Source organism: Hemibagrus wyckioides, linkage group LG08 (assembly GCF_019097595.1).
Source record: "Hemibagrus wyckioides isolate EC202008001 linkage group LG08, SWU_Hwy_1.0, whole genome shotgun sequence".
NCBI classification, from domain to species: domain Eukaryota; kingdom Metazoa; phylum Chordata; class Actinopteri; order Siluriformes; family Bagridae; genus Hemibagrus; species Hemibagrus wyckioides.
In genome coordinates, this window is record NC_080717.1 from 4,286,928 (window position 1) to 4,308,465 (window position 21,538).

Genomic DNA, 21,538 nt, shown 5'->3' on the forward strand with positions numbered 1-21,538 from the left:
CTAACTTTACAAACAGAGACAAAAGTTCCAGCTACACACGTTCATAGAACGATACATATTTTAATAAACACATCCCCAGCAAAAATATCAGCTCGTCTGTGCAAAAATGAAAACTGGACCTCAAATCCGTTCCTCGTGTCACACTACAAAACAATTACAGTTAGAGAGAGGCTCACACTATCAAAACACTATCACTGCATGCATCTGTTTAACATTAGAGTTACTACGGCGACGACTCCCTCTGGACTTCTGCAACACATGCTTTACAACAGTACAACATTTTCAGCTTCTCACTGGAAACCAGAATACTTCCCCCCCACTCCAGACATTCGGGAGAGAAACGTGGTCAAATCTTTGTGCAATTAAATACATTTCAACTAACTGATAAGCAACTTTGCCATTGCTAAAGAAACTTCCAGAAACGTACTTCACTTTTAATACAAAAACAAGAGCGAAAATAAAACTGTAATAATCCAGTTTGGACAAAAGTTTTCACTTCGTAAGGTAAAAATAGCAATTAAAAAAAAAAAAAAAAAGTTGCACTAGGAAAGCAAATGAAATCATGGAGAAACATTAAATCGGGGAGGTCAGTGGAGGTCGGAGTGTTAGTTACATTCCCCAGCCTCCGCCCATGCTGCTGTTCAGGCCATTCATCCCCATCGAGCCTCGGCTTCCCCCGCCGTAGTAACTACTCCCCATTCCGCCCTGATTACCTGACAGGAGGGACAAATACACACTTTAGGACCTGTGAGCTCTCACTCCTACACACCCAGACATTAACTCAAAACACCAAACACGTTATTGTTAATGACAAAAATAGTAGGCCCTGTTTACACCTGACCTGGGTGATCTGATAAGTGGACAGATGTAAACAGGGTCCAGTGGGTCTAGGACGAATATCATGAATGTGACAGCAATGGAGGATCGACTAACAGTGTGTGTGTGTGTGTGAAGCAGAGCTGACACTCACTGTAATCACTGTATCCTCCCATGCTGCTCTGGTTGCTGTAGCCACCGCTGTATCCGGAGCTCATCTGCTGACCGCCGTGCCCGTAGGACGACTGGTTTCCTGTGATAAAGGGACAGATACGTGCAAAGCCGTTGCGAGTTAAAGCAACCGCGTGATTCACTACCTTACCAACCAACATGGGCAAAAAATAAAACCCATGCTAGAGACTAACCCATCATCTGACCTCCATATCCACCGCTGCCGCCTCCTGCTGTCGAGTTCAGGAACAGCTCGACGTAGCGATGCTCTACAAGACAAAACATGAGGGATTTTTTTTTGGTGTGTCCATAATTTAAATGCAAGAACACAACTTTTTCAAACAAGAAAATTAAGTGATTATTAATGAGAGATAAGTGAGAAGTGGGCGGAGCCTCCAGGGGTGTCAAGTGTCAGTCATCCCAAATTCATGTCACTTGGTTTATTTTTTAAATATTTAATCAAGCTTCACATCAGTGATGAGATAACAGTGTATGAACTAACGATGCCGCAATATTAGCTTCGTGGTTTACTTACCATTTATTTAGTGACAGTACAGTGACTATGCAATTTAGTAATATTTAAACGCAAATACAAAATTATTTAAGTTAACATGCTAAAATAAAAAAAAAATGTTCAATTCAATTAAATTGCCACCGCAATTTTTAAAACATTCCTGTACTTACGCATGTTGGCTTTGTCCTTCGACATGGCGGCCACTGCGTCCTCATGTGTAGCGAACTCGACGTCGGCTTCACCCGTGACTCTCCCGTCAGGTCCGATCTCCATGTGCACACGCACCGGGTTCAGGGGAGAGAAAAACTGGATGTGGATTACAAATAAAAAAAATAGCACTTAAAAATTAAAAATATAGCTCTATATTCATATTTTTGCATTAAGATTAATCAGTAAGCATTTATTTCATTACTGGAAATATTTTGGACTCTTTAAGGCACACAAACGATCAAAGTGTGAAGCAGGAACTCACGTTGTAGATGTCAGTTTCTGTGGCTCTGTACGGAAGGCCTCTCATATGCACACAGTGACCAGTTGTGCTCTGAAAAGAGGAACCGCCGTCTCCGTAACGGCCATCTGAGGCGTGAAATAAGAGTACGCATGATCGATGGAGTGGGTGTATTTCTGAAACCTGACTAGTCTAGAGGTGTTTCTAGTCAATAACGATAATATACTGATTAACACACTGTGAATATTATAAGTATCAATAATTATCATTAAAAAAATTTGACAAAAGCAAATTTATACCTTAATAATAATCAGTTTTAAAGGTAGTAGCCTAGGTACGCACCTCCTCCATATCCTCCGCGGCGAACGCGCTCAAACGAGACCCCGCGGCTCATGCTGTTGTAGCCGCGGCCACCCGGACGGTCATAAGGTCCCGGTCTCTGCATTCCCATCACCTTCCTCTGCGGCTCGTAGTGCGTACGCACCTCTGCACGGCTGCTCTTGAAAATCTCTATGTACCTACGAGGGCCAAAGCACACCGTTGGAACCGCAGTACACAGTCCTGAGGATACAGAGCATTGCTGCGTGCACAGGAAATAATAAACCCTAAGAACTGCAGCACTGAATAACTGGCAATGACTCCGCTTAGTGATTGATTGTGAAAATTAAATGGAAACTTCTCAGTCAAACCCTCATTCAGCTTTTCTTATGGACACTTTTTATTACTACTATACATTTTATTATTACTTAATTATGCAAAAGGTGTTACACTGTCAGAGTACAGAGAACATGGTAGAAAGAGACTTCAGTCCGTCATGTCTGACTCAGTATTACCTGTGGTACCGGGTCCTCATGATCTGAAGTCTTCATTGTAGCTTTGTTTTTTGTTTTAATTGTGAGAAATCCCTACAGCATCAAACTTAGTGCTGAGTGAACATCCTCGTCATCAGGATCCTTCAGATCCTGAATCTGCCATTATACACACATCACATATACATTAACATACACTGTGCTTGTGTGTAATGGCTTGCTTAAGGTTTCTGCCATACGACTGGCTATTTACAGACATCTGGGGAATCTGCTTTAGGGAGCTTTCACACCTATTACTTCGTCCCAATCAGAGCAATGAACTTTTTATATGAACACAGTCATATTGCTTAATAAAATGATTAAATTATATTTAACCCTAGGCTTAATACATTTTGAGTGTCGCATATACTGTGTCACTCTTTAATCAGTCCAAATCCATACAAACACACACAATTTCTATAGCACTACATCTATCCCTTGGCTCATTTTGTGACTCATGAATCAACTGAATTGAATCAAATCAAACGAGTCACTTCCTCACAGCATTCGATTCACTCGGATGCTCTCAGTCAGGTTGTTTTGTTTCACAACTGTGTGCAACGGGTTTGTGTTCTCGAGTCTAAATTTAGACTAAACGCTGTGTATGCGAAAGCACCCATGAAGTGATTAACAAATGATTCGCGAGTTGATTCGATGACTCACTCAGCACTGATGCTACGGAACAACATGAGCACAGTGTGCGTGCTTTCATATGAACCGGGCCTCATCTTTTAAAAAGCTATGTGTGGTTGTTAATGCTAACAGTTTGAGAGAAGGTCTTGCCATTTCTGCAGTGCATGAAATTGTTGAGAGGTGTACACCATAAGAAAAGCAACTTATCCAGCCAACCAACCAACCATCCCCACCTGTGCCCTATTCTTTCCTTGTGTTTCTTTAGAGCCTTTTCAGCTATATCCTGTGAAGCAAACTGCACGAAGGCCTCCCCCGTACTCCTCCCCTGGAAGTCCACCGGCAATGTTATCCCATTTGGCACGATTTCCAACCCTTCAACCCAAGGACAGATAACCCCAGTGGGGGACATATTAAATCACAAGCCCATTGACAAAGATTTATAGTTGCTAAGGGAACTTTTCTACTTAAGAAATGAGGTTACATGGAAATACTAGATGGGGTGCAATGTACTATGTCTGATAATGTTATATCAATTATAATATTATGGTATGAGAAAGTATCATCAGGTACCCAGAAGATATCTGTAGGCTGCTTTCCACTGCACAAATTACAGGTACCTTTGATAATTTGCCCTTGTTTTAGATAAAGTACCAAGTAAAAAGTACCTGCTAAAGTGTGATGCCAACAGAAACTTACGGTACCTAGGGTGAGGAGCTAGCAGTTCTGGAGAAGGGAGTCTGCTAAATGTTGTCAACATAAAAATAAAACAATTTAAATTGTAAAATTGTAATCAGTAAGGTTGAGACTTACTTTAGTTACAAAATTTTTGACACACAGGAGTATTTTCCGGAATGACAAATTTCTTGAGTAAACGCTCGTACAAATTATTTACATATAAATCTGTTTGTATTGAACTTGATAAATGAGACCCAGCGTTTTTCTGTTCCATTTTATATATATATATATATATATATATATATATATATAAATATATATATATATATATATATATATATATATATATTTATATATATATATATATATATATATATATATATATCTCTCCATCTCAACTGGAAGCAACAATGTTATGTTATTTTATGTACGTTTATACCTGGGTGTTTAATGTATCTGTATTATTATTATGCTTAAATCTGAACTGAATCTTTGCCTGAAACTGAACAATGATGATTCTGTTGGTATCTTTTTTTTGTGGGCCAGGTCTTGTTTATGAGTGTGCAGTGGAAAAACACCCTATGACTCCAAATCATGCAAAGGTCTTAATATGAGGCACATAAGCAACCATTCAGTTATGAGATAAGAATATAATAGTGACATCTTGGTCTTTACGGCTTTCTATATATTACAGCTAGCATAAGGTCACAATCATAACCTAGAAGCATTCTGAAACATTGACTTATATACTGAGAGTTTGTGATTGATGAGGTGTGGGATTAAAACCCCTAAGTTTTGGATGACATACCTGCAAAAAACTGAACAATCTCCTCTTTGCTGCAGCCAAAGGGCAGACCTCGAAGCCTGACCAGGCCGTCCCCTGCTGTGTCTGGACAGTTAGGACCGGTGTGCTTTAAGACCCAGTCCATCTCCACATTGTTGGATTTGAAGACTGAAACAATACACCAATCACTCAGTCCCTGTTCAGATCACTCCCATATGATTTCACCTTCCATTCCCCAATCCTCACCTTCTACATAACGATGTCCCATGGTTTCTCTGTCCTTCTTCACGGCAATCTTCAGATCTTCCTCACTTTCGAACTCCACAAATGCCTCTCCGCTCGGCCGCCCTTCCCTTGTGTAGGTGAAGTGTATGCTCGTGCCGTTGTTTGCGATCTTACATTCTGCAGTACAAGTGAGGCAGGACGTTTACATCTGGCTCGAAATGAGATATCAGATAGTGAAGTGAGGTTGTTTGATTTTACCTGAGAAGAATCTCTGGACTTCATCTGCTGAACAGGACCAAGGCAATCCTCTCACTCGCACCACAAAACCCTCTCCATCTGCCATGCTTAATGTAAAGGAAATAATACAGATATGTTAAGTGTTGCAACACAAGCTGGATTTAACAGCTTATTCATCTAAACTAGCGTTTTCTAATTAGGTGAGCTCATTGTCTGAATTAACCCCGCCCATAGCCACGCCCTCAGAACCTTAATTGACCTATACAGTGTCTAGAACATTGCAAAGGTTTAGCCATTGTTTTCTTTCTGTTGTTTTTTAATCACCAGGTTATTTGTAAAAAAAAAATTAAGGAATGTTAATATCAACTATTGAACCTTCAAAGCAAACCGTTCGGCCAAATTCATTAAGAATTTATGCCTGCACCTAAACAAGGTTAATAACAGCCGGTTCATAGCGCTGTACATCCAAAATAAAGTGGTTTGGGATGCAGAATGATTACTGAAACCATGGAAAAGCCAAAGCAAACCCGAACAAAGCGGCTTAATGCGTGTATGAGACAAAAAGTCAATTCAATTGTGGGCTAGTTACTACCGTTAGCTTGCTAAGCTAACTACAACCAGCACCCTTTTTGACTTAACATATTATATTAAGCGCTCTTTAAACAAAGGTGTTTAGCATGTAACCATTTGCAAATATGTAACATACCACCTGACCCATATTATTTGATCTAATAGCAGAACTACCTTTACTAGCCGACTCGCTGTCCACCGGCGGCCAATTGGTGTAAAAAATGGTGAATTTCTAGCGGAATAGCAATACGCGTGCGTGAACAAATACTGCGCATGCGCGATCAAGACTAACCGAAACTATGGAGTCGACCCCGTGTGATTGAATAGATTCTGAGAACCGAATCTACACAACACATTTCCCCATGGCGGACAATATGAACGAGCTGAATCAAGACCATCGTGTGGAACCGGTTCCAGAAACCTTGGAGTCGACAATCTACTATGACAATCGATTAAATCGATTCTAAATGTTGATTCCGCGCGATATTGTTCTCGATGACTTGAAGCATGGGTTAAATGAATCAGTGTAAAGAATCAGCTCCTGACATTCGATTCTCGCCTTGTTTTGACATTTAACCGAGTCGATTCTGAGAATCGATTCTGAGAATCGACTCCACACAAAAATTCTCAATGACGGATAGTACAGACGAGCTGAATCAGAATCAAAGTATAGAGTCGGCTCCAAAGATTCAGGTGTCGGCTTTCCATTCCGCAATGTATGGAATCAGAGAGTCGACTCGTTTTTAGATCATGTCTCTGTAAACTAGATATATCACACATCTTGTCCGAAATATGTCTTTCCTTAGAGTTTTATAATATATTTATATTTATATATTATAATAAGGAAAGTTAATATAAGGTCTAAAATGTGTCTATAATCAATAACTATATATATATATATATATATATATATGTGTGTGTGTGTATATGTATATATATATATATATATATATATATATATATATATATATATATATATATATATATACATATATATATATATATATATATATATATATATATATATATATATATATATATACATATACACACACACACACATATATATATATATATATATATATATATATATATATATATATATATATACATACATATATATGGAATGTAAGATTGTATAATATCTTACATTCCCAACAACTATTGTGATTTGAAAATTCGGATAAACTGACACCTCAATTCTGTACAAGTCTATGTAACTTTCATGTGTAATAAATCTCCACTAAAATAGTTCATGTTTACTGTTTTGACTGATTTTGGACATACAAGACATCTGTTAAAAACATAAACAAACTAAAAAAATAACGACGTCTCAACACTCTGTAATCTCATAACAGTGTAATGTCGCTTAACTAACACAGGCCAATATAAACAAGTGCAAACATGTCTAAAAGCCCCTTCTGGGAAGGGGAAGTCCCGTCCCCCCCCCAAAAAAGCACGCGCATTATTGTCATTTAAGCACATGAAAATAAATGCGCTTAAATTCTATGGAGCGCGCCTCGTGCCAGGGTTAGTTTGGAACGCTGCAGCAATGGCGGACAAGCTTTTAAGCACGTGCTCAGCGTTCCCTATTTAGAGCACGTGGTGAATTCTGTTTTTACTTTTGCCCAAGAGCTTCCCCCCCGTCACATGATCCCGGTCACGTATTCAGGGTTGCCAGATTGCACCGAGTGTTTTCATCCCGTGCAACTTTATTAAATTTAATACACAAACATCTCACAGTGCATTAATGAATACAGTTAATTACTTGCATTATCACTGATGAAACAAGAAGGTTGTGAGAAGATAGCAAACAGAATGGTTTCTTGCATCCTCTGCAAACAAACTGTTCACAGGAAAAAATAAATGTCATACACCACACACACACACACACACACACACACATACGGCTAATCTGAGATAAATCTGATAGAAGTCTGGTAGATAATGACATCACATGGGTTTTTAAGATCTCCCTTTACAAAACAAGCCTCTAATGTGATTAGCATGAAGCAAATATTGCAGGATTTGTGATACGAGACACATCATATATCTTTTTTAGGTAGTGTATTTACACAAGAAGCTTAGCAAGGTATAGCTACATACCCTAAATATTCAATAGAACCTGATCAGAGAGTTACTTGTGATTTACTTGAATGCTTAAAGATTTGTTAACTCAAAATAACGTGACTAGCTCTGCAACTAGTTAGCGATATACAAGACGACGAGTTTGACGGCAGTATTAGCAGAAAGGTTGATGTTTTGTAAGCTGATCAGACCGATCATAGTGTACAAATGAGAAATTGAGGGACTAAAGTACTAAAGCGCCGCTGCATCGCTTTCTGAAGATAGAGATGAAGGTATCAGAATCTAACGAAGAGTAAAAACAGACCAACATTGCAACCATAGAGAAGTTAAAAAGAACTTAACATCACTGAAGCTCGTGTGTTAGCTATAAAGATTAATACGTAAACTGTTTAAGGTGGCCTTTTTCTTTTACCATGAAATCTTGCAATCTGGCAACCTTGTTCAGCACGTCCTATCTGTTGGTGTTAAATATCCACACACACCCTGCACCCACTACTGTAGTTCCTGCTGTGGAAAAATACAACTGCTCTTGTAAATTGTGTGCTTCTGCAACAATGCACTTTTAGAGAGCTTAGTTAGTTAATTCAGCTGAGGAAGACCAATCAGAGAGGACAAAAAGAAAAGAAAAGAAAAGAAAAGAAAAGAGGAGTAAGGAAGTGTGGTAAATAGAATAATAGGCAGCAGTGGGAGGGCTTTATTGTTTGCTTCTTCAACTGAACTTTCAAGCTTAGAAATCCACAATGTCAGCAAACACACAGAAGACCAGGAGCTGTCCCATCCCGACCCGTGTGATCCAGCTGAAGGATTGGTCTCAGCTCCCAGACTGTTACAGCCAGACGCCTGGAGGAACCTTGTTCTCCACCACGCCAGGAGGTGAGCACATGCTTCTTCCCAAAATGGGGCACAGAATGTGTGAGGGTTTATTTCTCTGAGCAGGATTGCAATTTGCATGGTATAAACAAGCTACCCACATCCAGTTCACATACTGCATCCACTGACCATCTTGTATCATGACTTGCAATTGCCTTTTATTTCATACACTTATTCTAATTCATAATTCTTATTCTAATTTCATAATTCAATTTATGTAGACAAAAATCTGAACGATCGTCCTTCCACACTGGCAAGACACTGTTTTGTATGGTTTATTTCTGTTCAGCGCTTGTTTGTGGTCTTCAGTAGTCATAGCAGTGATCCAGCTCGGCTTTAAACCAACCACAAACACAACAAATGGTGGCCATCTGTAAACCAGCATGTTGGCTCGAAAACACTTACAGCAGCTCGGCTACTTTTGCAAACCTTCCGTGAGAAAGAAACAGAAAAAATGAAACCTAACATCCATAACTCTTCATAGCGAGTTACACATCCTACATTAATTAATCAGTTGAGCGCTGGTTCCTTATCAGACCCAACAGCTGGTTCCTTACATAACACTTTGATATGTTATCTATTCTTATAGGTTGTTTGTCCGACAGATACCGTACTCCTGAGCTGTCACGAAAACAAATACAGTTCTCATTGTTCCTCTTTTTAGAAGAAGGTCTTTGTTAAATGGTCATACCAGCAGCCTGTGCCAAGTAGGAGGGATTTTTCTTGGAAAGCAACCCTTCCCTACTTCCACAGCTGTTGCATTTCAGGAATAACCCAGAACTTTCTGTCCTGGCCAAAAATGTCTTCGCCTGGGGACGTTACAGAGGACTGTGCACAGCAAAAGTTTTACCTGCAGAAATGTTAAACCATTTCATCTGAAATCTAATCATTTGTGTCAAAATTTGTGCCACAAAGGTGTGAGGAAATCTAACTGGTTGGTTGAGTACTGAATGTTACCATGGTGTAATAATAAGAAGGATGTGGCACAATGTAGGTATGATGCATACACACACACACACTTAAAGCCAGATAGAAACTACATTTGGGATTTCGTAATGCTCTACCACGTTTCCGGCAACATACTAAACCACAAAAATCACTAAACCTACACTCCTTCGTACATTTTTTGTCACTTTGATTGGACGATATTTGTTCAGGCTTTCTTTCAAGCTTGTTCTCCGAATAGGTTTTGTGAAGGAAAAAAAACTGTATTTCTCAATCACTGCTGATGTTACGGATGTGTCTGAAAAAACACCCAAAAGGAAGATGGAATCTGTTTCACTTTGTGGAACTTTCACCACGACAGCCTACCACTTTCGGCTGCATGAATCTCCAGTTTGAGCTGGAAAGAAATCAGCCCCAACTTGCCTTCATGCATAGTTTCTTGATTTCTTTTCTTTAATCTAAGCTCAAAATAAACACAATTTGACCTGTTTATAAAGAGCAAATAATAATGAAAGCTTGGAATTATACTGATGGATAAAGCATGTGTTTATATCAGTTTTCTGTTATTACAAACAACCTGAGCTGCACATAATGTATAAAAATAGCATATTTTGAAGAGAATGCTAACGAGAATGGTCAGATTAACACGATCTATTAAGCAGTTGCGAAAGATTAAACCGATCTAAATGAATAGATGCAGTGTTAGGTAGCTAGTTTCATCATCTGGCTCATACTCGCACTATTCGGTGTCACCCAGAAGAGGACGTGTTCCCTTCCGAGGTTTCTTCCGAGTGCCATTTCTGGGAAATGTTCCTTGCCATCGTCGCCTTTGGCTCGATCAAAATATACAAATCCGAATTTCTGTGCTTTGAGATGATGTCCGTTGTTGAAAGTGCTATAGAAATAAAATCAAATTGCATACTCCAGAAAAGTATCAATGCAGTATGTGTAGAAGCAAAGGTGTTTGTTTATGAGTCTCCATTTCCCCCTCCCTGCTCTTTCACCCCTTTTTTGTTAAGAACACAGTGCACAAAATAGACAAGGTTGCATAACATGTTTTTCTGCCTCTTGATAGAGAGCATGGATACGGTACAGCTCTGACAGTAGCACCACCCCTCGTACCGGTTAAACTTCAACCAACAGCAGATCTGTTCACCGCTCCTTACAGCATGCTGAGTGTTATCTCTGCTCCAACCTTCTAACTTGACCCTAAAGATGAAATAAGGGAGCCTGCCTTGTGCCTCGTTTGTACACATTCAGATCTTACGTAACCTCCATGTGGTCTTGCCTGCCTCAAAATGGCTCCCTCCGACTCGAACATGTGCTCAGATTTCCTAGAACTCCAACACAGATGCCAAGCCTGGAATCATTGGGTTCCTCTCATTCAGATTCCTACCAGCACTTCTGTCTTAACGCCACAGACAAAAAGCCCAGTGTGAGTCGATTTAAAGCCTTTTGGAGCTATTCAACATGACAGAGCTATGTTAAACAGGAGGAGTGTATGGAAATCCTTACGCTGGTTGAACTGTTTAAACCTAATTCTGGGTCAAATGATGTCAATTAAAATAAATTGGTCAGTTTCGACTCAGTAAAATGATGTAAACATTGTATACATCCTCAAGCTTAAAGTATTTTCAGGGCTGTAAAAATATTTCAGATTCATTAACAAATGCCCGAGGGTCAGTCTGTGTGTTCTGGGTTTTTTATGATTTACGTCTATTTTTATTTCTTTTTCTTTCTTTTTTTTAGAAAAGCTCCCTTTCACAACACACCACCATTCGACAGACTAAAAAAACCATCAAAATAAACCACATGATAAATTAAAGCAATATTTAATAGACTTAGAAGCATTGGTGATTTTAATTAATATTATTTTTAGTAAAAAAAACAAACAAAAAAAAAAATCCTTAAAGCTAAAGATGTAAAATAGTTAAAGAGATGAATTATTAGATTATGCATTCATAATCACTCTCAGGAACACAGCTGAAATAAAAAATAAAGGTAAAAATGACACATTGATCATCTTTAAAAAGTTTATTTGATGATATAAATTAAAAGCTGAATAATTTCAAGTCTTGCAGTTTCCTATAATGTAGTGCAAAAGTTTAGGCCCCCCCCATGGCTTTTGAATCAAGGGGGGGGGGTGTTAATTTTTTACAGCTAGATGTCAGAAATGCAGTGTAGGTTTATCCGACAAAACTATCTGAAAACCTAAAACTGTGCAAAAAAATTTGTTAAACTATACATATTTTTATTTTTGTAGCTTGAAGGAAGAGCGGTGAAACACAAATTATTTTCATGTCAGTTAAGTCTATTTTCTTAATTCTGTCAACCCTTACCACATTCATCTGAACCGGTGAACTGTTTTCTTCCCTCTAGGTGCACCCTGATGAATATTCATGAGTCTTTTCTCCCTGCAGGCACTCGTATCATTTACGACAGAAAGTTCCTGCTGGAGTGCAGGAACTCGCCGATCGCTCGGACCCCGCCCTGCTGCCTGCCGCAGATTCCCGGGGTGACGGTTCCTTCTAATCATCCTCTGGGCAAACTTGAGGAACTGAAAGAAGAGCTGGAGGAGGAGAAGGACGCAGCAGGTAAAGAAAAATCTGCTTTATTATTACAATACAGAGGAGTAGCACAAATTAAGCCTTATTCAGTCTAAATAAAAGGTTTTTTAGATCGTTAAGACATCTTCGTAGGAAAAGTACAAACCGACAAAGTGATGCAGTCTGGATTGAAGTCTTTTAGATATGATATGAAGTCCTGAAGTCTTGTTCCTGTTCTATGACACCACTTTTACACCAACGATTTAATTTATTTAACAACACAGCATGCTTTTTAATACATTTATGATTGTGAAATGTCCTCCAGGCAAGTGTTATCGCTTTCTTTATAGCAGCTGTAAACAGAAAAACAGCTGGACAACAACCTCCTCGCTTCGCTAGCAATATTTCTTCCTACTCACTGACCAATCTCATCACTCCTGCAGTGACCTTTGTGGGTTGTTTGTGTACCTCATTCAGCTTTTCTTAAATAAATATGTATGTATATCATATTAGTAATTAAATCCACCACCATTCTGAACAGGATTAACTGAAGAAGACTGAATCCCTGTGGTGCCTCCATGGTGGAAAAAATTAACCAGATATAGATATAGATTTTTCAAATCTATCTATCTATCTATCTATCTATCTATCTATCTATCTATCTATCTATCTATCTATCTATCTATCTATCTATCTATCTATCTATCTATCTATCTATCTATCTATCTATCTATCTATCTATCTATCTATCTATCTATCTATCTATCTATCTATCTATCTATCTATCATGTGAGGATGTGTCCTGTAAAATGCCTCAAACAGAAGGTTAAATGTAGGAAAATACCCTGTAGTTTGCCCTTACAGTGGAGAGAACACTTCAGACATGCCCTAATGGCTGCTTTTCGAATTCTACTGTGTGAGAAAACATCACAAAGTTTAAAAGCCTTTAATGGGTAAGATTCACTTGGAAAAACTTGATGACATGCCCTCTATGGTGCCCCTACGTCTGAGTAGATGTAGAGATACCCTCTACTGTGCCCCTACGTGCGGGTAAACATGATGACATGCCCTCTAGTGTGCACATATGCACGAGTAAACGTTATGAAGTTCCTTAATAGTAAAGAATACGGGATTATTGACTCCAGTACATGCAAGAAAATGACCTCTAGGTGTCGCTGCCTCTCAGCCAGTCCTTTTCTGCCCCATTTAACACGTATTTAAACGTTTCCTCCTGTAGCTGATGACAGCCAGTTCGAGATGGACATTTGAGCCTGTGATGTGCCTCCTGTGGAGAACGTATTTCTGCTGGGACGCTGCTACATTTCCCCATCGACCAGCTCTCACTGGATTCACTCGGTTCCGTTTGAAGGGTTTCTCTCTTGGTTTTTTTTATTTTAGGTAATGTATAGAAACGAACACCTCGGAGGGTGTTTTTCATCTGTTTACAACAATATTTCAGGTATTTTGTCATCAGCGGTATACAAAGAAAAGAGACTGTGGATGTCTGTGCATCCTTTAAATGATTGTACATATGGTACTTTGTACTTTTTTTAAGAAAGGGAAGTGATTAGATTTAATTAGGGGGGGGGGGTAATATGGTCAACACATCTACGTGCATTTTACAAAGCTGTCCCTTATAATATTTGAACAGATGTAATATGACAAATGTGCCAATCTGTAAGCGACAGAATTCACAGTTGAAACATTTATTTTTTCTTTCCTTTTCTCCAGATCAGATCAGTTTTTATTACTTTTATTAAACTGTGATATAAACAGATAAAAAGTGAGTCAAGTTGTTTTTGTTTTTCATCAATGCATTTATACATCCAGAGCAGGGTGAAATGTTCAGAAATGTAAACCCAATAAATAAAGATTAAATGATTCAAATCAATGCTGGGGGTAAAAACATGATGAAATGACCTCCTGGGTGCTCCTGTGTATGAGAAAACATGATGAAGTGCCCCAGTGGATGCAGGTGATGACAAAGGAGCTAGACAAAACAACAGAACATGATGTAAGGTCGAGCACACAGATACACATATCCTTCAGGGGATATTTAGTGATGTACACCGATCAGGCATAACATTATGACCACTGAGAGGTGCCATGAATAAGACTGATGATCTCCTCATCATGGCACCTGTTAGTGGGTGGGATATATTAGGCAGCAAGTGAACATTTTGTCCTCAAAGTTGATGTTAGAAGCAGGAAAAATGGACAAGCGTAAGGATTTGAGCGAGTTTGACGAAGGGCCAAATTGTGATGGCTAGACCACTGGATCAGAGCATCTCCAAAACTGCAGCTCTTGTGGGGTGTTCCCGGTCTGCAGTGGTCAGTATCTATCAAAAATGGCCCAAAGGAAGGAACAGTGGTGAACCGGTGACAGGGTCATGGGCGGTCAAGACTCATTAATACACGTGGGGAGTGAAGGCTGGCCCGTGTGATCCGATCCAACAGAAGAGCTACTTTTGCTCAGATTGCTGAAGAAGTTAATGCTGGTTCTGACAGAAAGGTGTCAGAATACACAGTGCATCACAGTTTCTCGCATTTTGGGAGCAGAAGGGGGACCAACCCAATATTAGGCAGGTGGTCATAATGTTATGCTTGGTCAGTGTACATAAGAATAATAGTTCATTACAATAATTCCAAGTAAACTGACATTATCTGACCGGCAGCAGAGTCAACAGGAATTCTTACTGTAAGGATTGTTCACAATAATGACACTATTTTAACAGGACTGCATATTATTATCTGTATATTACTAGGAATTTTGGTCCAAAATGAAGGTTTTTTTTATGCAGTGTTTCTGGATGATGTAAATAATACACTCTACTCCACTGAAGAGCTCTGGAAGTTTTTAGGTCTGGAGACATCTCGGATAAGGTGCAAGTGAAGCCTTTATCACCACACACACACACACACACACACACACACACACACTACAGCACAGTGGAATTCTTTTCTTTGCAGATCCCAGCTGAGGAAGTTAGCACAGAGGGAGCTATGATACAGAGCCCCTGGAGGAGAGAGGGTTATGGGCTTGGTGATGCTGGGGCTTGAACCCTAATCCTCTGATCAACCTTAACCACTTGAGCCACCACTGCCCCTAAAGTTGAGGTGCAAGTGTGAATGTAGAACTGTGGAACATTCTCCATGCTGCTCAATAAAGCTTAGGTCTAAACCAAAGGCAAGAATTGTATCCAGGACTTGAATGTTTCAAGCTCAAATCTGTCCCAAATTAATACCATGTATACGGTTTCTGTGTAAAAGGAAGCCAAACTGACACTATAAAACTTTTCAATGTTTATGAACATGGATGCTCTCAGAAGGTTTTCTTTGTCTGCATTTTTGTACCTAAAACACACCCTCTAATCTATAGAATGTTTACTGCAAAAAATGCTAACAGCCTTCATCACCACATGGGGGCGTGCTGTTCCAGGAAAATAATCAGACTACAGTCTGATGCCGTCAGCAAGCCCTTGTTACCAACGAAAAGTTTTATTTCTTTATCACACAATCAAAAAGTTTCATTCGAAAATTCTATTTCCATTTCCTGGGCTGCATTTTTATGTTGTACAAGGTGCTGAAAACAAGTCGGCTCTAGCGATGGCTCAGTGGTCAGCGATAAACGATCATTCCCTGTCCAGAAGAGGGTTTTTTTGGCCCTCCATGTTAAGAAACTCTTGCACTGAAAACATTCCTGTGTTGGAAAGCTTACTATTAAAGTGCCGACACTGGAGACTCCTTCCATAACCAAGAGAAAAGTAATTAAAAGTGCCATGTTAATTATTCATGCGTCTTATATAACGTTTTTATCCATTGATCGCGACACACGTCCACATGATCATGAGCTACACTATCAGAAGACTAATCAACTAAAAATTAACACAAATCTGTAACCCCAATTCCTCAACCTGCTAAGTTTTCTACATTTAGTTACAATTATCGTTGTAAACAGTATCAAAACATGCCACAGATATCTTAAAAACCAAGTTTATTTCCACCAAATTGTCCAAGACACTGCAGGAATGAGTTTCCAGTGAATCTTACAGATAAAGGTGTGTGTGCTGAGGTATAGTTTTACCACTACAAAAGCCACTTTTTTTTTTTTTTTTTTTTTTAAATTAAACCAACAAGATGGAAAGGGATCTCCTAAAAACTAAATATGGGGTTTTAAAAAAAAAAAAAAAAGAAAAAAAAAAGTAAAGATAATGGCTGTAAACAAACAAAAACAAAACCTTATCCCTTTTTGGATCACTGCAGACTTTGAGCCATGCATCGTCGCAACAGAGAGCACTACAGGAAGAGTAACAAAATTAAACAAATCAATTTATTATGAAAAGGATTTTGCTTTTTTTTTTTTCCAGAGCTCCAGGGCTAGGGGCGCGTGGTAAATGCAGCGGAGACGTAAAATACAACCATACAATACATTAGATTCAAAAAGGTACCAAAAAGTACAGTAAAAATAACACTTCCATCTCTGGAAATGTAAAATGGACGAGAAAAAAAAAAAAAAAAAAAAAAAAAAAAAAAAAGGTATAAAATGAAAACGTGAAAAGTGACATTTGCTTTCCCCGGTTCCTCAACTTGTGGTCTGTACAAAAATGGAGCAGAAGTCCAGATTCTGCCTACATCCAGTAAAAGTAAAAGACTGAAGCCCAGGGATCAGCTGGGATCAGGTCACAGGTTCCTATGCGGCACCATCTGAAAAATAAAAAGGAAAAGGTTTAGCCACATGCTGCAAGTTCGTTCATGCCAATCGTTAACTATTGTGGAATCAGACCATTAAGATAATTACAGTAATTTTAGATGACGATTTGTAACCCTTTTCCACAACAAAAATAAATAACTCTGCCCTTTTAATCTAGCGTTAATGTTTCATTTAGCAAACATGACCATTTCAGCCATGTCTTAAAAATAAGTGACTAATATTGCTGACCAATATTATACATTTACATACAAATCAAGGTTGTCAATCATTCCAGATTCATAGAAGTAACCACTGACTACTGCAATCATTCATTTCTTATCTAAAATCAATCCGTTTCCTTCTCCTCCTGTGTAACCTTGGCTCATGTTTGCACAGCCACACTGTTACATGTACACACACACACCATGTATCAAGCTCAGGGATGTCAAAACAGAAGTCAAATCAGTCACATCAGGTGACATACCTGCACAACACGATCAGTATGGTTTGTAGTTATTCTGGTGACCGCCACGTCTGGGAGCTTTACCATAGTTTGCATTGCCCTGGTCTGAAAATATAGGAGGAACAAAAAAATTTGATGAATTTAAGTCACTTACTGTTTAAGTAAACTGAAACAGACAGAGCGCTCTTACTGTAGTCATAGCCGCCATAACCATAGTAGCCTGCCGAGTAGTCATAGTTTCCGTAGCCTCCGTATCCGCTGTAGCCCTGCTGCCCTCCATAGCCGTAGCCCTGGTTACCGTAGCCCTGATTCCAGTAGTTATTTTGACCTTGGTTCCAGTTTTGACCCTGACCTGCAGGCATGGATATAAAGGTATTTAACGCGAGTTCTGGACAACGTTCTCGATCTTCACAGAAACGAATCGCTCGCATCACCACTAACATTTGTGAGGTTGTAAATGTGTCACAAGTTGTAATTACATAAGACTAATTTTCCATTTTTGCACATCAGTAACAGCAAAAGCAGGATCAGCCATGCCACAGGATGGAAAGCGTCAGTGATTACACAATAACCCATTTACATAAAACCTGGACTGAAATCATAGGTAAGGAAAACATCCAGCTATGTGACTGAACGAAGGATAAACGTGGGCAAGAATATGCACAGCAAATCTCGATTTCGAAGCGTGTATACAGCAAATCACTTACCGCCACGTCCCCTGCCTCTGCCCCCGCCTCCGAAGCGGCCGCCGTACTGCTGCTGCTGATACACCTCCTTCGGCTGGGCGATCTTAATCTCGCACTGACGGGAGAAAAAATATTTAGTCAACTAATCTGTTATAATTCAATATTAGATCACTGTTTTAACGCTGTAGTGCAAACTCACCAGGCTCTCTTTCCCGTTTGCATCCTTGGTTCCGCTGACGTTGTGAAATTTCTTCTCCATGATTTTCTTGACCGGTTCTTCCTCCTTAAAGGTTATGAAGACAAACCCTCTCCTTTTGTTCGTCTTTGGATCCATTGGAAGCTCAATGGTTTCAATCTGCGACAAAATGCAAGCCATTTCAGATAAAAATTCAGATTTTTTTTTTTAAAAAAAGCTTTAGTGTGTATTGATGTATAAAATGTTGAGACTACCTCTCCGAAGGCACCGAAGTACTCGCGGATCCTTTCTTCCGTCGTTTCCGGGTTCAGCCCACCAACAAAGATTTTCTTGACCGGCTCCTTCTTCATCGCCATGGCTTTCTTGGGGTCGATCTGCCGTCCGTCGAGCCTGTGTTCCTTCTGTGCAAGCACCTGGCGAAAAGATAAATCGGAAGCTTGGCAATCGGCTTTTAGTTGGAAAATTCAGAGTTAAGACTTGGAGTGGTTTTGACGGTCGCTCGGGAAAAAACAAAACTTACTTTTTCTACACTTGCCGATTCTTTGAACAGAATGAACCCAAATCCTCTTGATCGTCCAGTGTTTGGGTCCATTTTAATGGTGCAGTCTGTCACCTCACCAAATTTAGAGAAGTAATCTTTGAGATCCTTTTTACTAGTATCCCAGCTGAGTCCCCCAACAAACATTTTCCTAGAGGAATAAAGTATCGGTACTTCAACATAAAGATAAAAACAATAAGAGGGGAGGAGGAGGGTGTAGTAGCCTGATAGATGTATTAAAGGTAGAGGTGGCATTTTGGCATGATGTCATGTGGGACGAATCAATGAATGATGGCAAGCAAACAAGACTAGGGTGAAAAAAAAGGACCATAAAACAAGTTTGCTGCATAAAGTGTATTAAAATACTTTATTAGGAAATGGCTTACAATATGGGGTACCTCAAAGAATGAAATGAATCATGTTCATCAAAATCACGTTTAAAGGATGATGTAAAAAAGATGGATCTCAGGATCATTTCAGCACAAGGCATGCATGTGCACAAGTATACACATTCACCATGGGGGAAAGCTGAAGCAAAATATATATATATTGTGAAGCAATATATATTCAAGTTACCATTTGTGTTTGTGAAAATCAGACAAATGGAGTATGACCCACATATTATAGTAACAAATCAATGTTAAATCAGGATCTTCCCCCCAATTTTGTGTACTGTGGCCAGCCATCTAAAAGATGCTTCAGAACCAGTAATGTTTAAAGCATTGCTTATTTGCTGTAAGCTTTTAAAGCACACAACTCGACGTGTTCACTGCATAACTGAGCTGAGATTGAATATTTTGGCTTGGTACTCGTCATACTGTGGTCTGCACTTTAAAAAATCATGCACATTTTTCAAGAAATACAGAAACCCCCCCTTTGTGCGCAGATCTAATCCAAATCGATTCCGAACCGACTCTTCAGTCCCAATGCCTGGGAGAGAAGAATCGACTCTCTGTCGCGCGCGCGCTCGCCCATCCCCCTGTGAGAGCGACACACATGGCGCCAACAAAAGACGAAGAAAAGAACAAAAGAGTAACGGCTCCAAAATACTACCACTCAACTGCTTCGGTTTTAGCGTTACATACCCGGCATCTTCTTCACTTTTACTCGCTTCTATCCGGCATCCGTCTCCGTCCTGAGCTCCTTCTCCGGCTCCATTGTTCTCCCCATCTCCCGCTTCGGCCTGCAGCACTGCGCTCGCGCTGCCGTCGTCATAGCCCTCCGCTCCGTTCTCTTCACCTTCGTACCCGTTCTCCGCCGTCTCCATAAACTGCTGCTCTGCGTCCGCCATGGTGTCTGTTTACGATCTGAGGGAGAAGGGGGAAAAAAATGTCCAAGTTGTTACGGCGCAATATGTATTATCGCATTATATAACAAAACGACCGCGCGCGTGCGTGCGTGCGTGCACGCTGGCTCGCGCTACGATGGCCACCATTTTGCTTAGCCTAGCATCACCATGATAACAAAATAAAAAGAAAAACACTTTACCAGCTCGCCACAGCTGACACAATGCGCTACAACACAAGCTAGTAGAACGTCACAGAAATGCTCCGTCGATCAGAATTGAGTTTAACCCTTCACAAAAACCCCATTAATGTTGAAACTCTTCTCATCACCGCTCAAAAGATTAGCCGCGACGGCTAACAACCATGCACCCTCACTTTCAGTTATGTAACCGCGCTCGAGCTGCGCTTCCGATCACATTTTCAGTCAAAACAGTGAATCTGCCATCTACACAAACGACAATTTATCGGTAACAGGAACGTGGGTGGAAAACAGTACCTTAAAAGCGTTACGCTTTTCGGGGAGGGGAAAAAGAAAATCCGTCGGGTATTGAGATCCTCCGTAAAAAGGACTCTTCCTTATTGCGCCGACCTGTAGAGGGTGTTATATTACTGGACGGAAGAAAGGGCATCCGAATAAGGATACGTTTTATTGGATCAGTTGACCTGCCAATCATAGTGGACGGCCAATAAGATGCGTGTGTTTGACGTCACTGAGTACCGCCCCGAACGCGCTACAATCCGAACCCTTTTTTTAAAGCCGGACAGTGTTCATGGTTTATCAGCACTTTCTGCATGTTTGTTTTGTTTTCAGTGTTATTTGCATAAATACATACATAAATGTGCGAATAAATTTAACAGAAATGTTCAAAATCAATTTTTTTTTTCAACAAAGTGAATTATAGCATGTTTTGATTTAGGAAAGAAGCACGTGCCTGAGAGGACATGCTTTTACATGAAAACACACACACTTCATTAAGTTTCTGAAATAAATAAAATGGCTTTTAGGATTTAAAGCCATGAATTTCTTTACCTGCAAAACAAATGTTTCACGCCTTCAGCAACAGAATAAACTGATGAACATAACCCGACTATTTAAATATTACAATTCTGACAATTTATCGAGCCCTGGAGGTGTTTTTTATTCTGGATCTTCCCAACTACAAAACACAATTTTTTTTATTATTATTATTATTATTTATTTACAGACTTGTTTTTGAGGGTTTTTTTGTTTTGTGTCCAGTCAAACAGGCTAATGATACCAAAAGCAGAATAATTATATTTCATGTCGTTGATATTATTTTATTAAAAG

The 21,538-nt window shown here is 39.5% G+C and overlaps 3 protein-coding genes across 7 annotated transcripts; 1 reads left to right on the forward strand and 2 right to left on the reverse strand.

Moving 5' to 3' along the window:
• Nucleotides 1–40: 40 nt before the first annotated feature.
• Nucleotides 41–11,237, reverse strand: hnrnph1 (heterogeneous nuclear ribonucleoprotein H1). Of its 5 annotated transcripts, none has more exons than XM_058397181.1 (11): nucleotides 10,559–11,237; nucleotides 5,373–5,458; nucleotides 5,136–5,291; nucleotides 4,914–5,057; nucleotides 3,664–3,802; nucleotides 2,292–2,467; nucleotides 1,974–2,077; nucleotides 1,672–1,807; nucleotides 1,182–1,256; nucleotides 971–1,069; nucleotides 41–713 (listed from the first exon to the last, which is right to left on the reverse strand). In XM_058397181.1, exons 2-11 carry the CDS (start codon nucleotides 5,455–5,457, stop codon nucleotides 610–612), a joined length of 1,218 nt encoding a protein of 405 aa, XP_058253164.1. In that variant the 5' UTR covers nucleotide 5,458; nucleotides 10,559–11,237; the 3' UTR covers nucleotides 41–609. The 5 variants fall into 5 exon arrangements, with proteins under 5 accessions (XP_058253164.1, XP_058253166.1, XP_058253163.1 ...); XM_058397183.1 differs by lacking the exon at nucleotides 10,559–11,237 and adding an exon at nucleotides 6,096–6,700 and having other exon boundaries at nucleotides 41–717; XM_058397180.1 differs by lacking the exon at nucleotides 10,559–11,237 and adding an exon at nucleotides 6,096–6,698.
• Nucleotides 8,494–16,514, forward strand: eif4ebp3l (eukaryotic translation initiation factor 4E binding protein 3, like). The gene is made up of 3 exons (XM_058397188.1): nucleotides 8,494–8,882; nucleotides 12,245–12,418; nucleotides 13,608–16,514. Exons 1-3 carry the CDS (start codon nucleotides 8,750–8,752, stop codon nucleotides 13,637–13,639), a joined length of 339 nt encoding a protein of 112 aa, XP_058253171.1. The 5' UTR covers nucleotides 8,494–8,749; the 3' UTR covers nucleotides 13,640–16,514.
• Nucleotides 16,348–20,876, reverse strand: hnrnpaba (heterogeneous nuclear ribonucleoprotein A/Ba). Its single transcript, XM_058397185.1, has 9 exons — nucleotides 20,726–20,876; nucleotides 20,029–20,250; nucleotides 18,926–19,094; nucleotides 18,660–18,818; nucleotides 18,409–18,564; nucleotides 18,231–18,324; nucleotides 17,714–17,875; nucleotides 17,545–17,628; nucleotides 16,348–17,074 (listed from the first exon to the last, which is right to left on the reverse strand). The coding sequence occupies exons 2-8, from the start codon at nucleotides 20,232–20,234 to the stop codon at nucleotides 17,558–17,560; spliced, it is 1,017 nt and encodes a 338-aa protein (XP_058253168.1). The 5' UTR covers nucleotides 20,235–20,250; nucleotides 20,726–20,876; the 3' UTR covers nucleotides 16,348–17,074; nucleotides 17,545–17,557.
• Between the last annotated feature and the right edge of the window lie 662 nt (nucleotides 20,877–21,538).

Coding starts and splice junctions, on each gene's coding strand:
- hnrnph1 (XM_058397181.1), bottom strand. CDS start 5,457: ATGGCAGATGGAGAGGGTTTTGTGGTGCGAGTGAGAGGATTGCCTTGG. Junction 2,468..3,663: donor AAGGAAAGAATAGGGCACAG/GTGGGGATGGTT, acceptor TGGCCCTCGTAG/GTACATAGAGATTTTCAAGA. Junction 1,808..1,973: donor CAGAAACTGACATCTACAAC/GTGAGTTCCTGC, acceptor ATCCACATCCAG/TTTTTCTCTCCCCTGAACCC.
- eif4ebp3l (XM_058397188.1), top strand. CDS start 8,750: ATGTCAGCAAACACACAGAAGACCAGGAGCTGTCCCATCCCGACCCGT. Junction 8,883..12,244: donor GTTCTCCACCACGCCAGGAG/GTGAGCACATGC, acceptor TTCTCCCTGCAG/GCACTCGTATCATTTACGAC. Junction 12,419..13,607: donor GGAGGAGAAGGACGCAGCAG/GTAAAGAAAAAT, acceptor TTCCTCCTGTAG/CTGATGACAGCCAGTTCGAG.
- hnrnpaba (XM_058397185.1), bottom strand. CDS start 20,234: ATGGCGGACGCAGAGCAGCAGTTTATGGAGACGGCGGAGAACGGGTAC. Junction 18,819..18,925: donor AATCGGCAAGTGTAGAAAAA/GTAAGTTTTGTT, acceptor TCTTTTCGCCAG/GTGCTTGCACAGAAGGAACA. Junction 18,325..18,408: donor CAAACGGGAAAGAGAGCCTG/GTGAGTTTGCAC, acceptor TTCTCCCGTCAG/TGCGAGATTAAGATCGCCCA.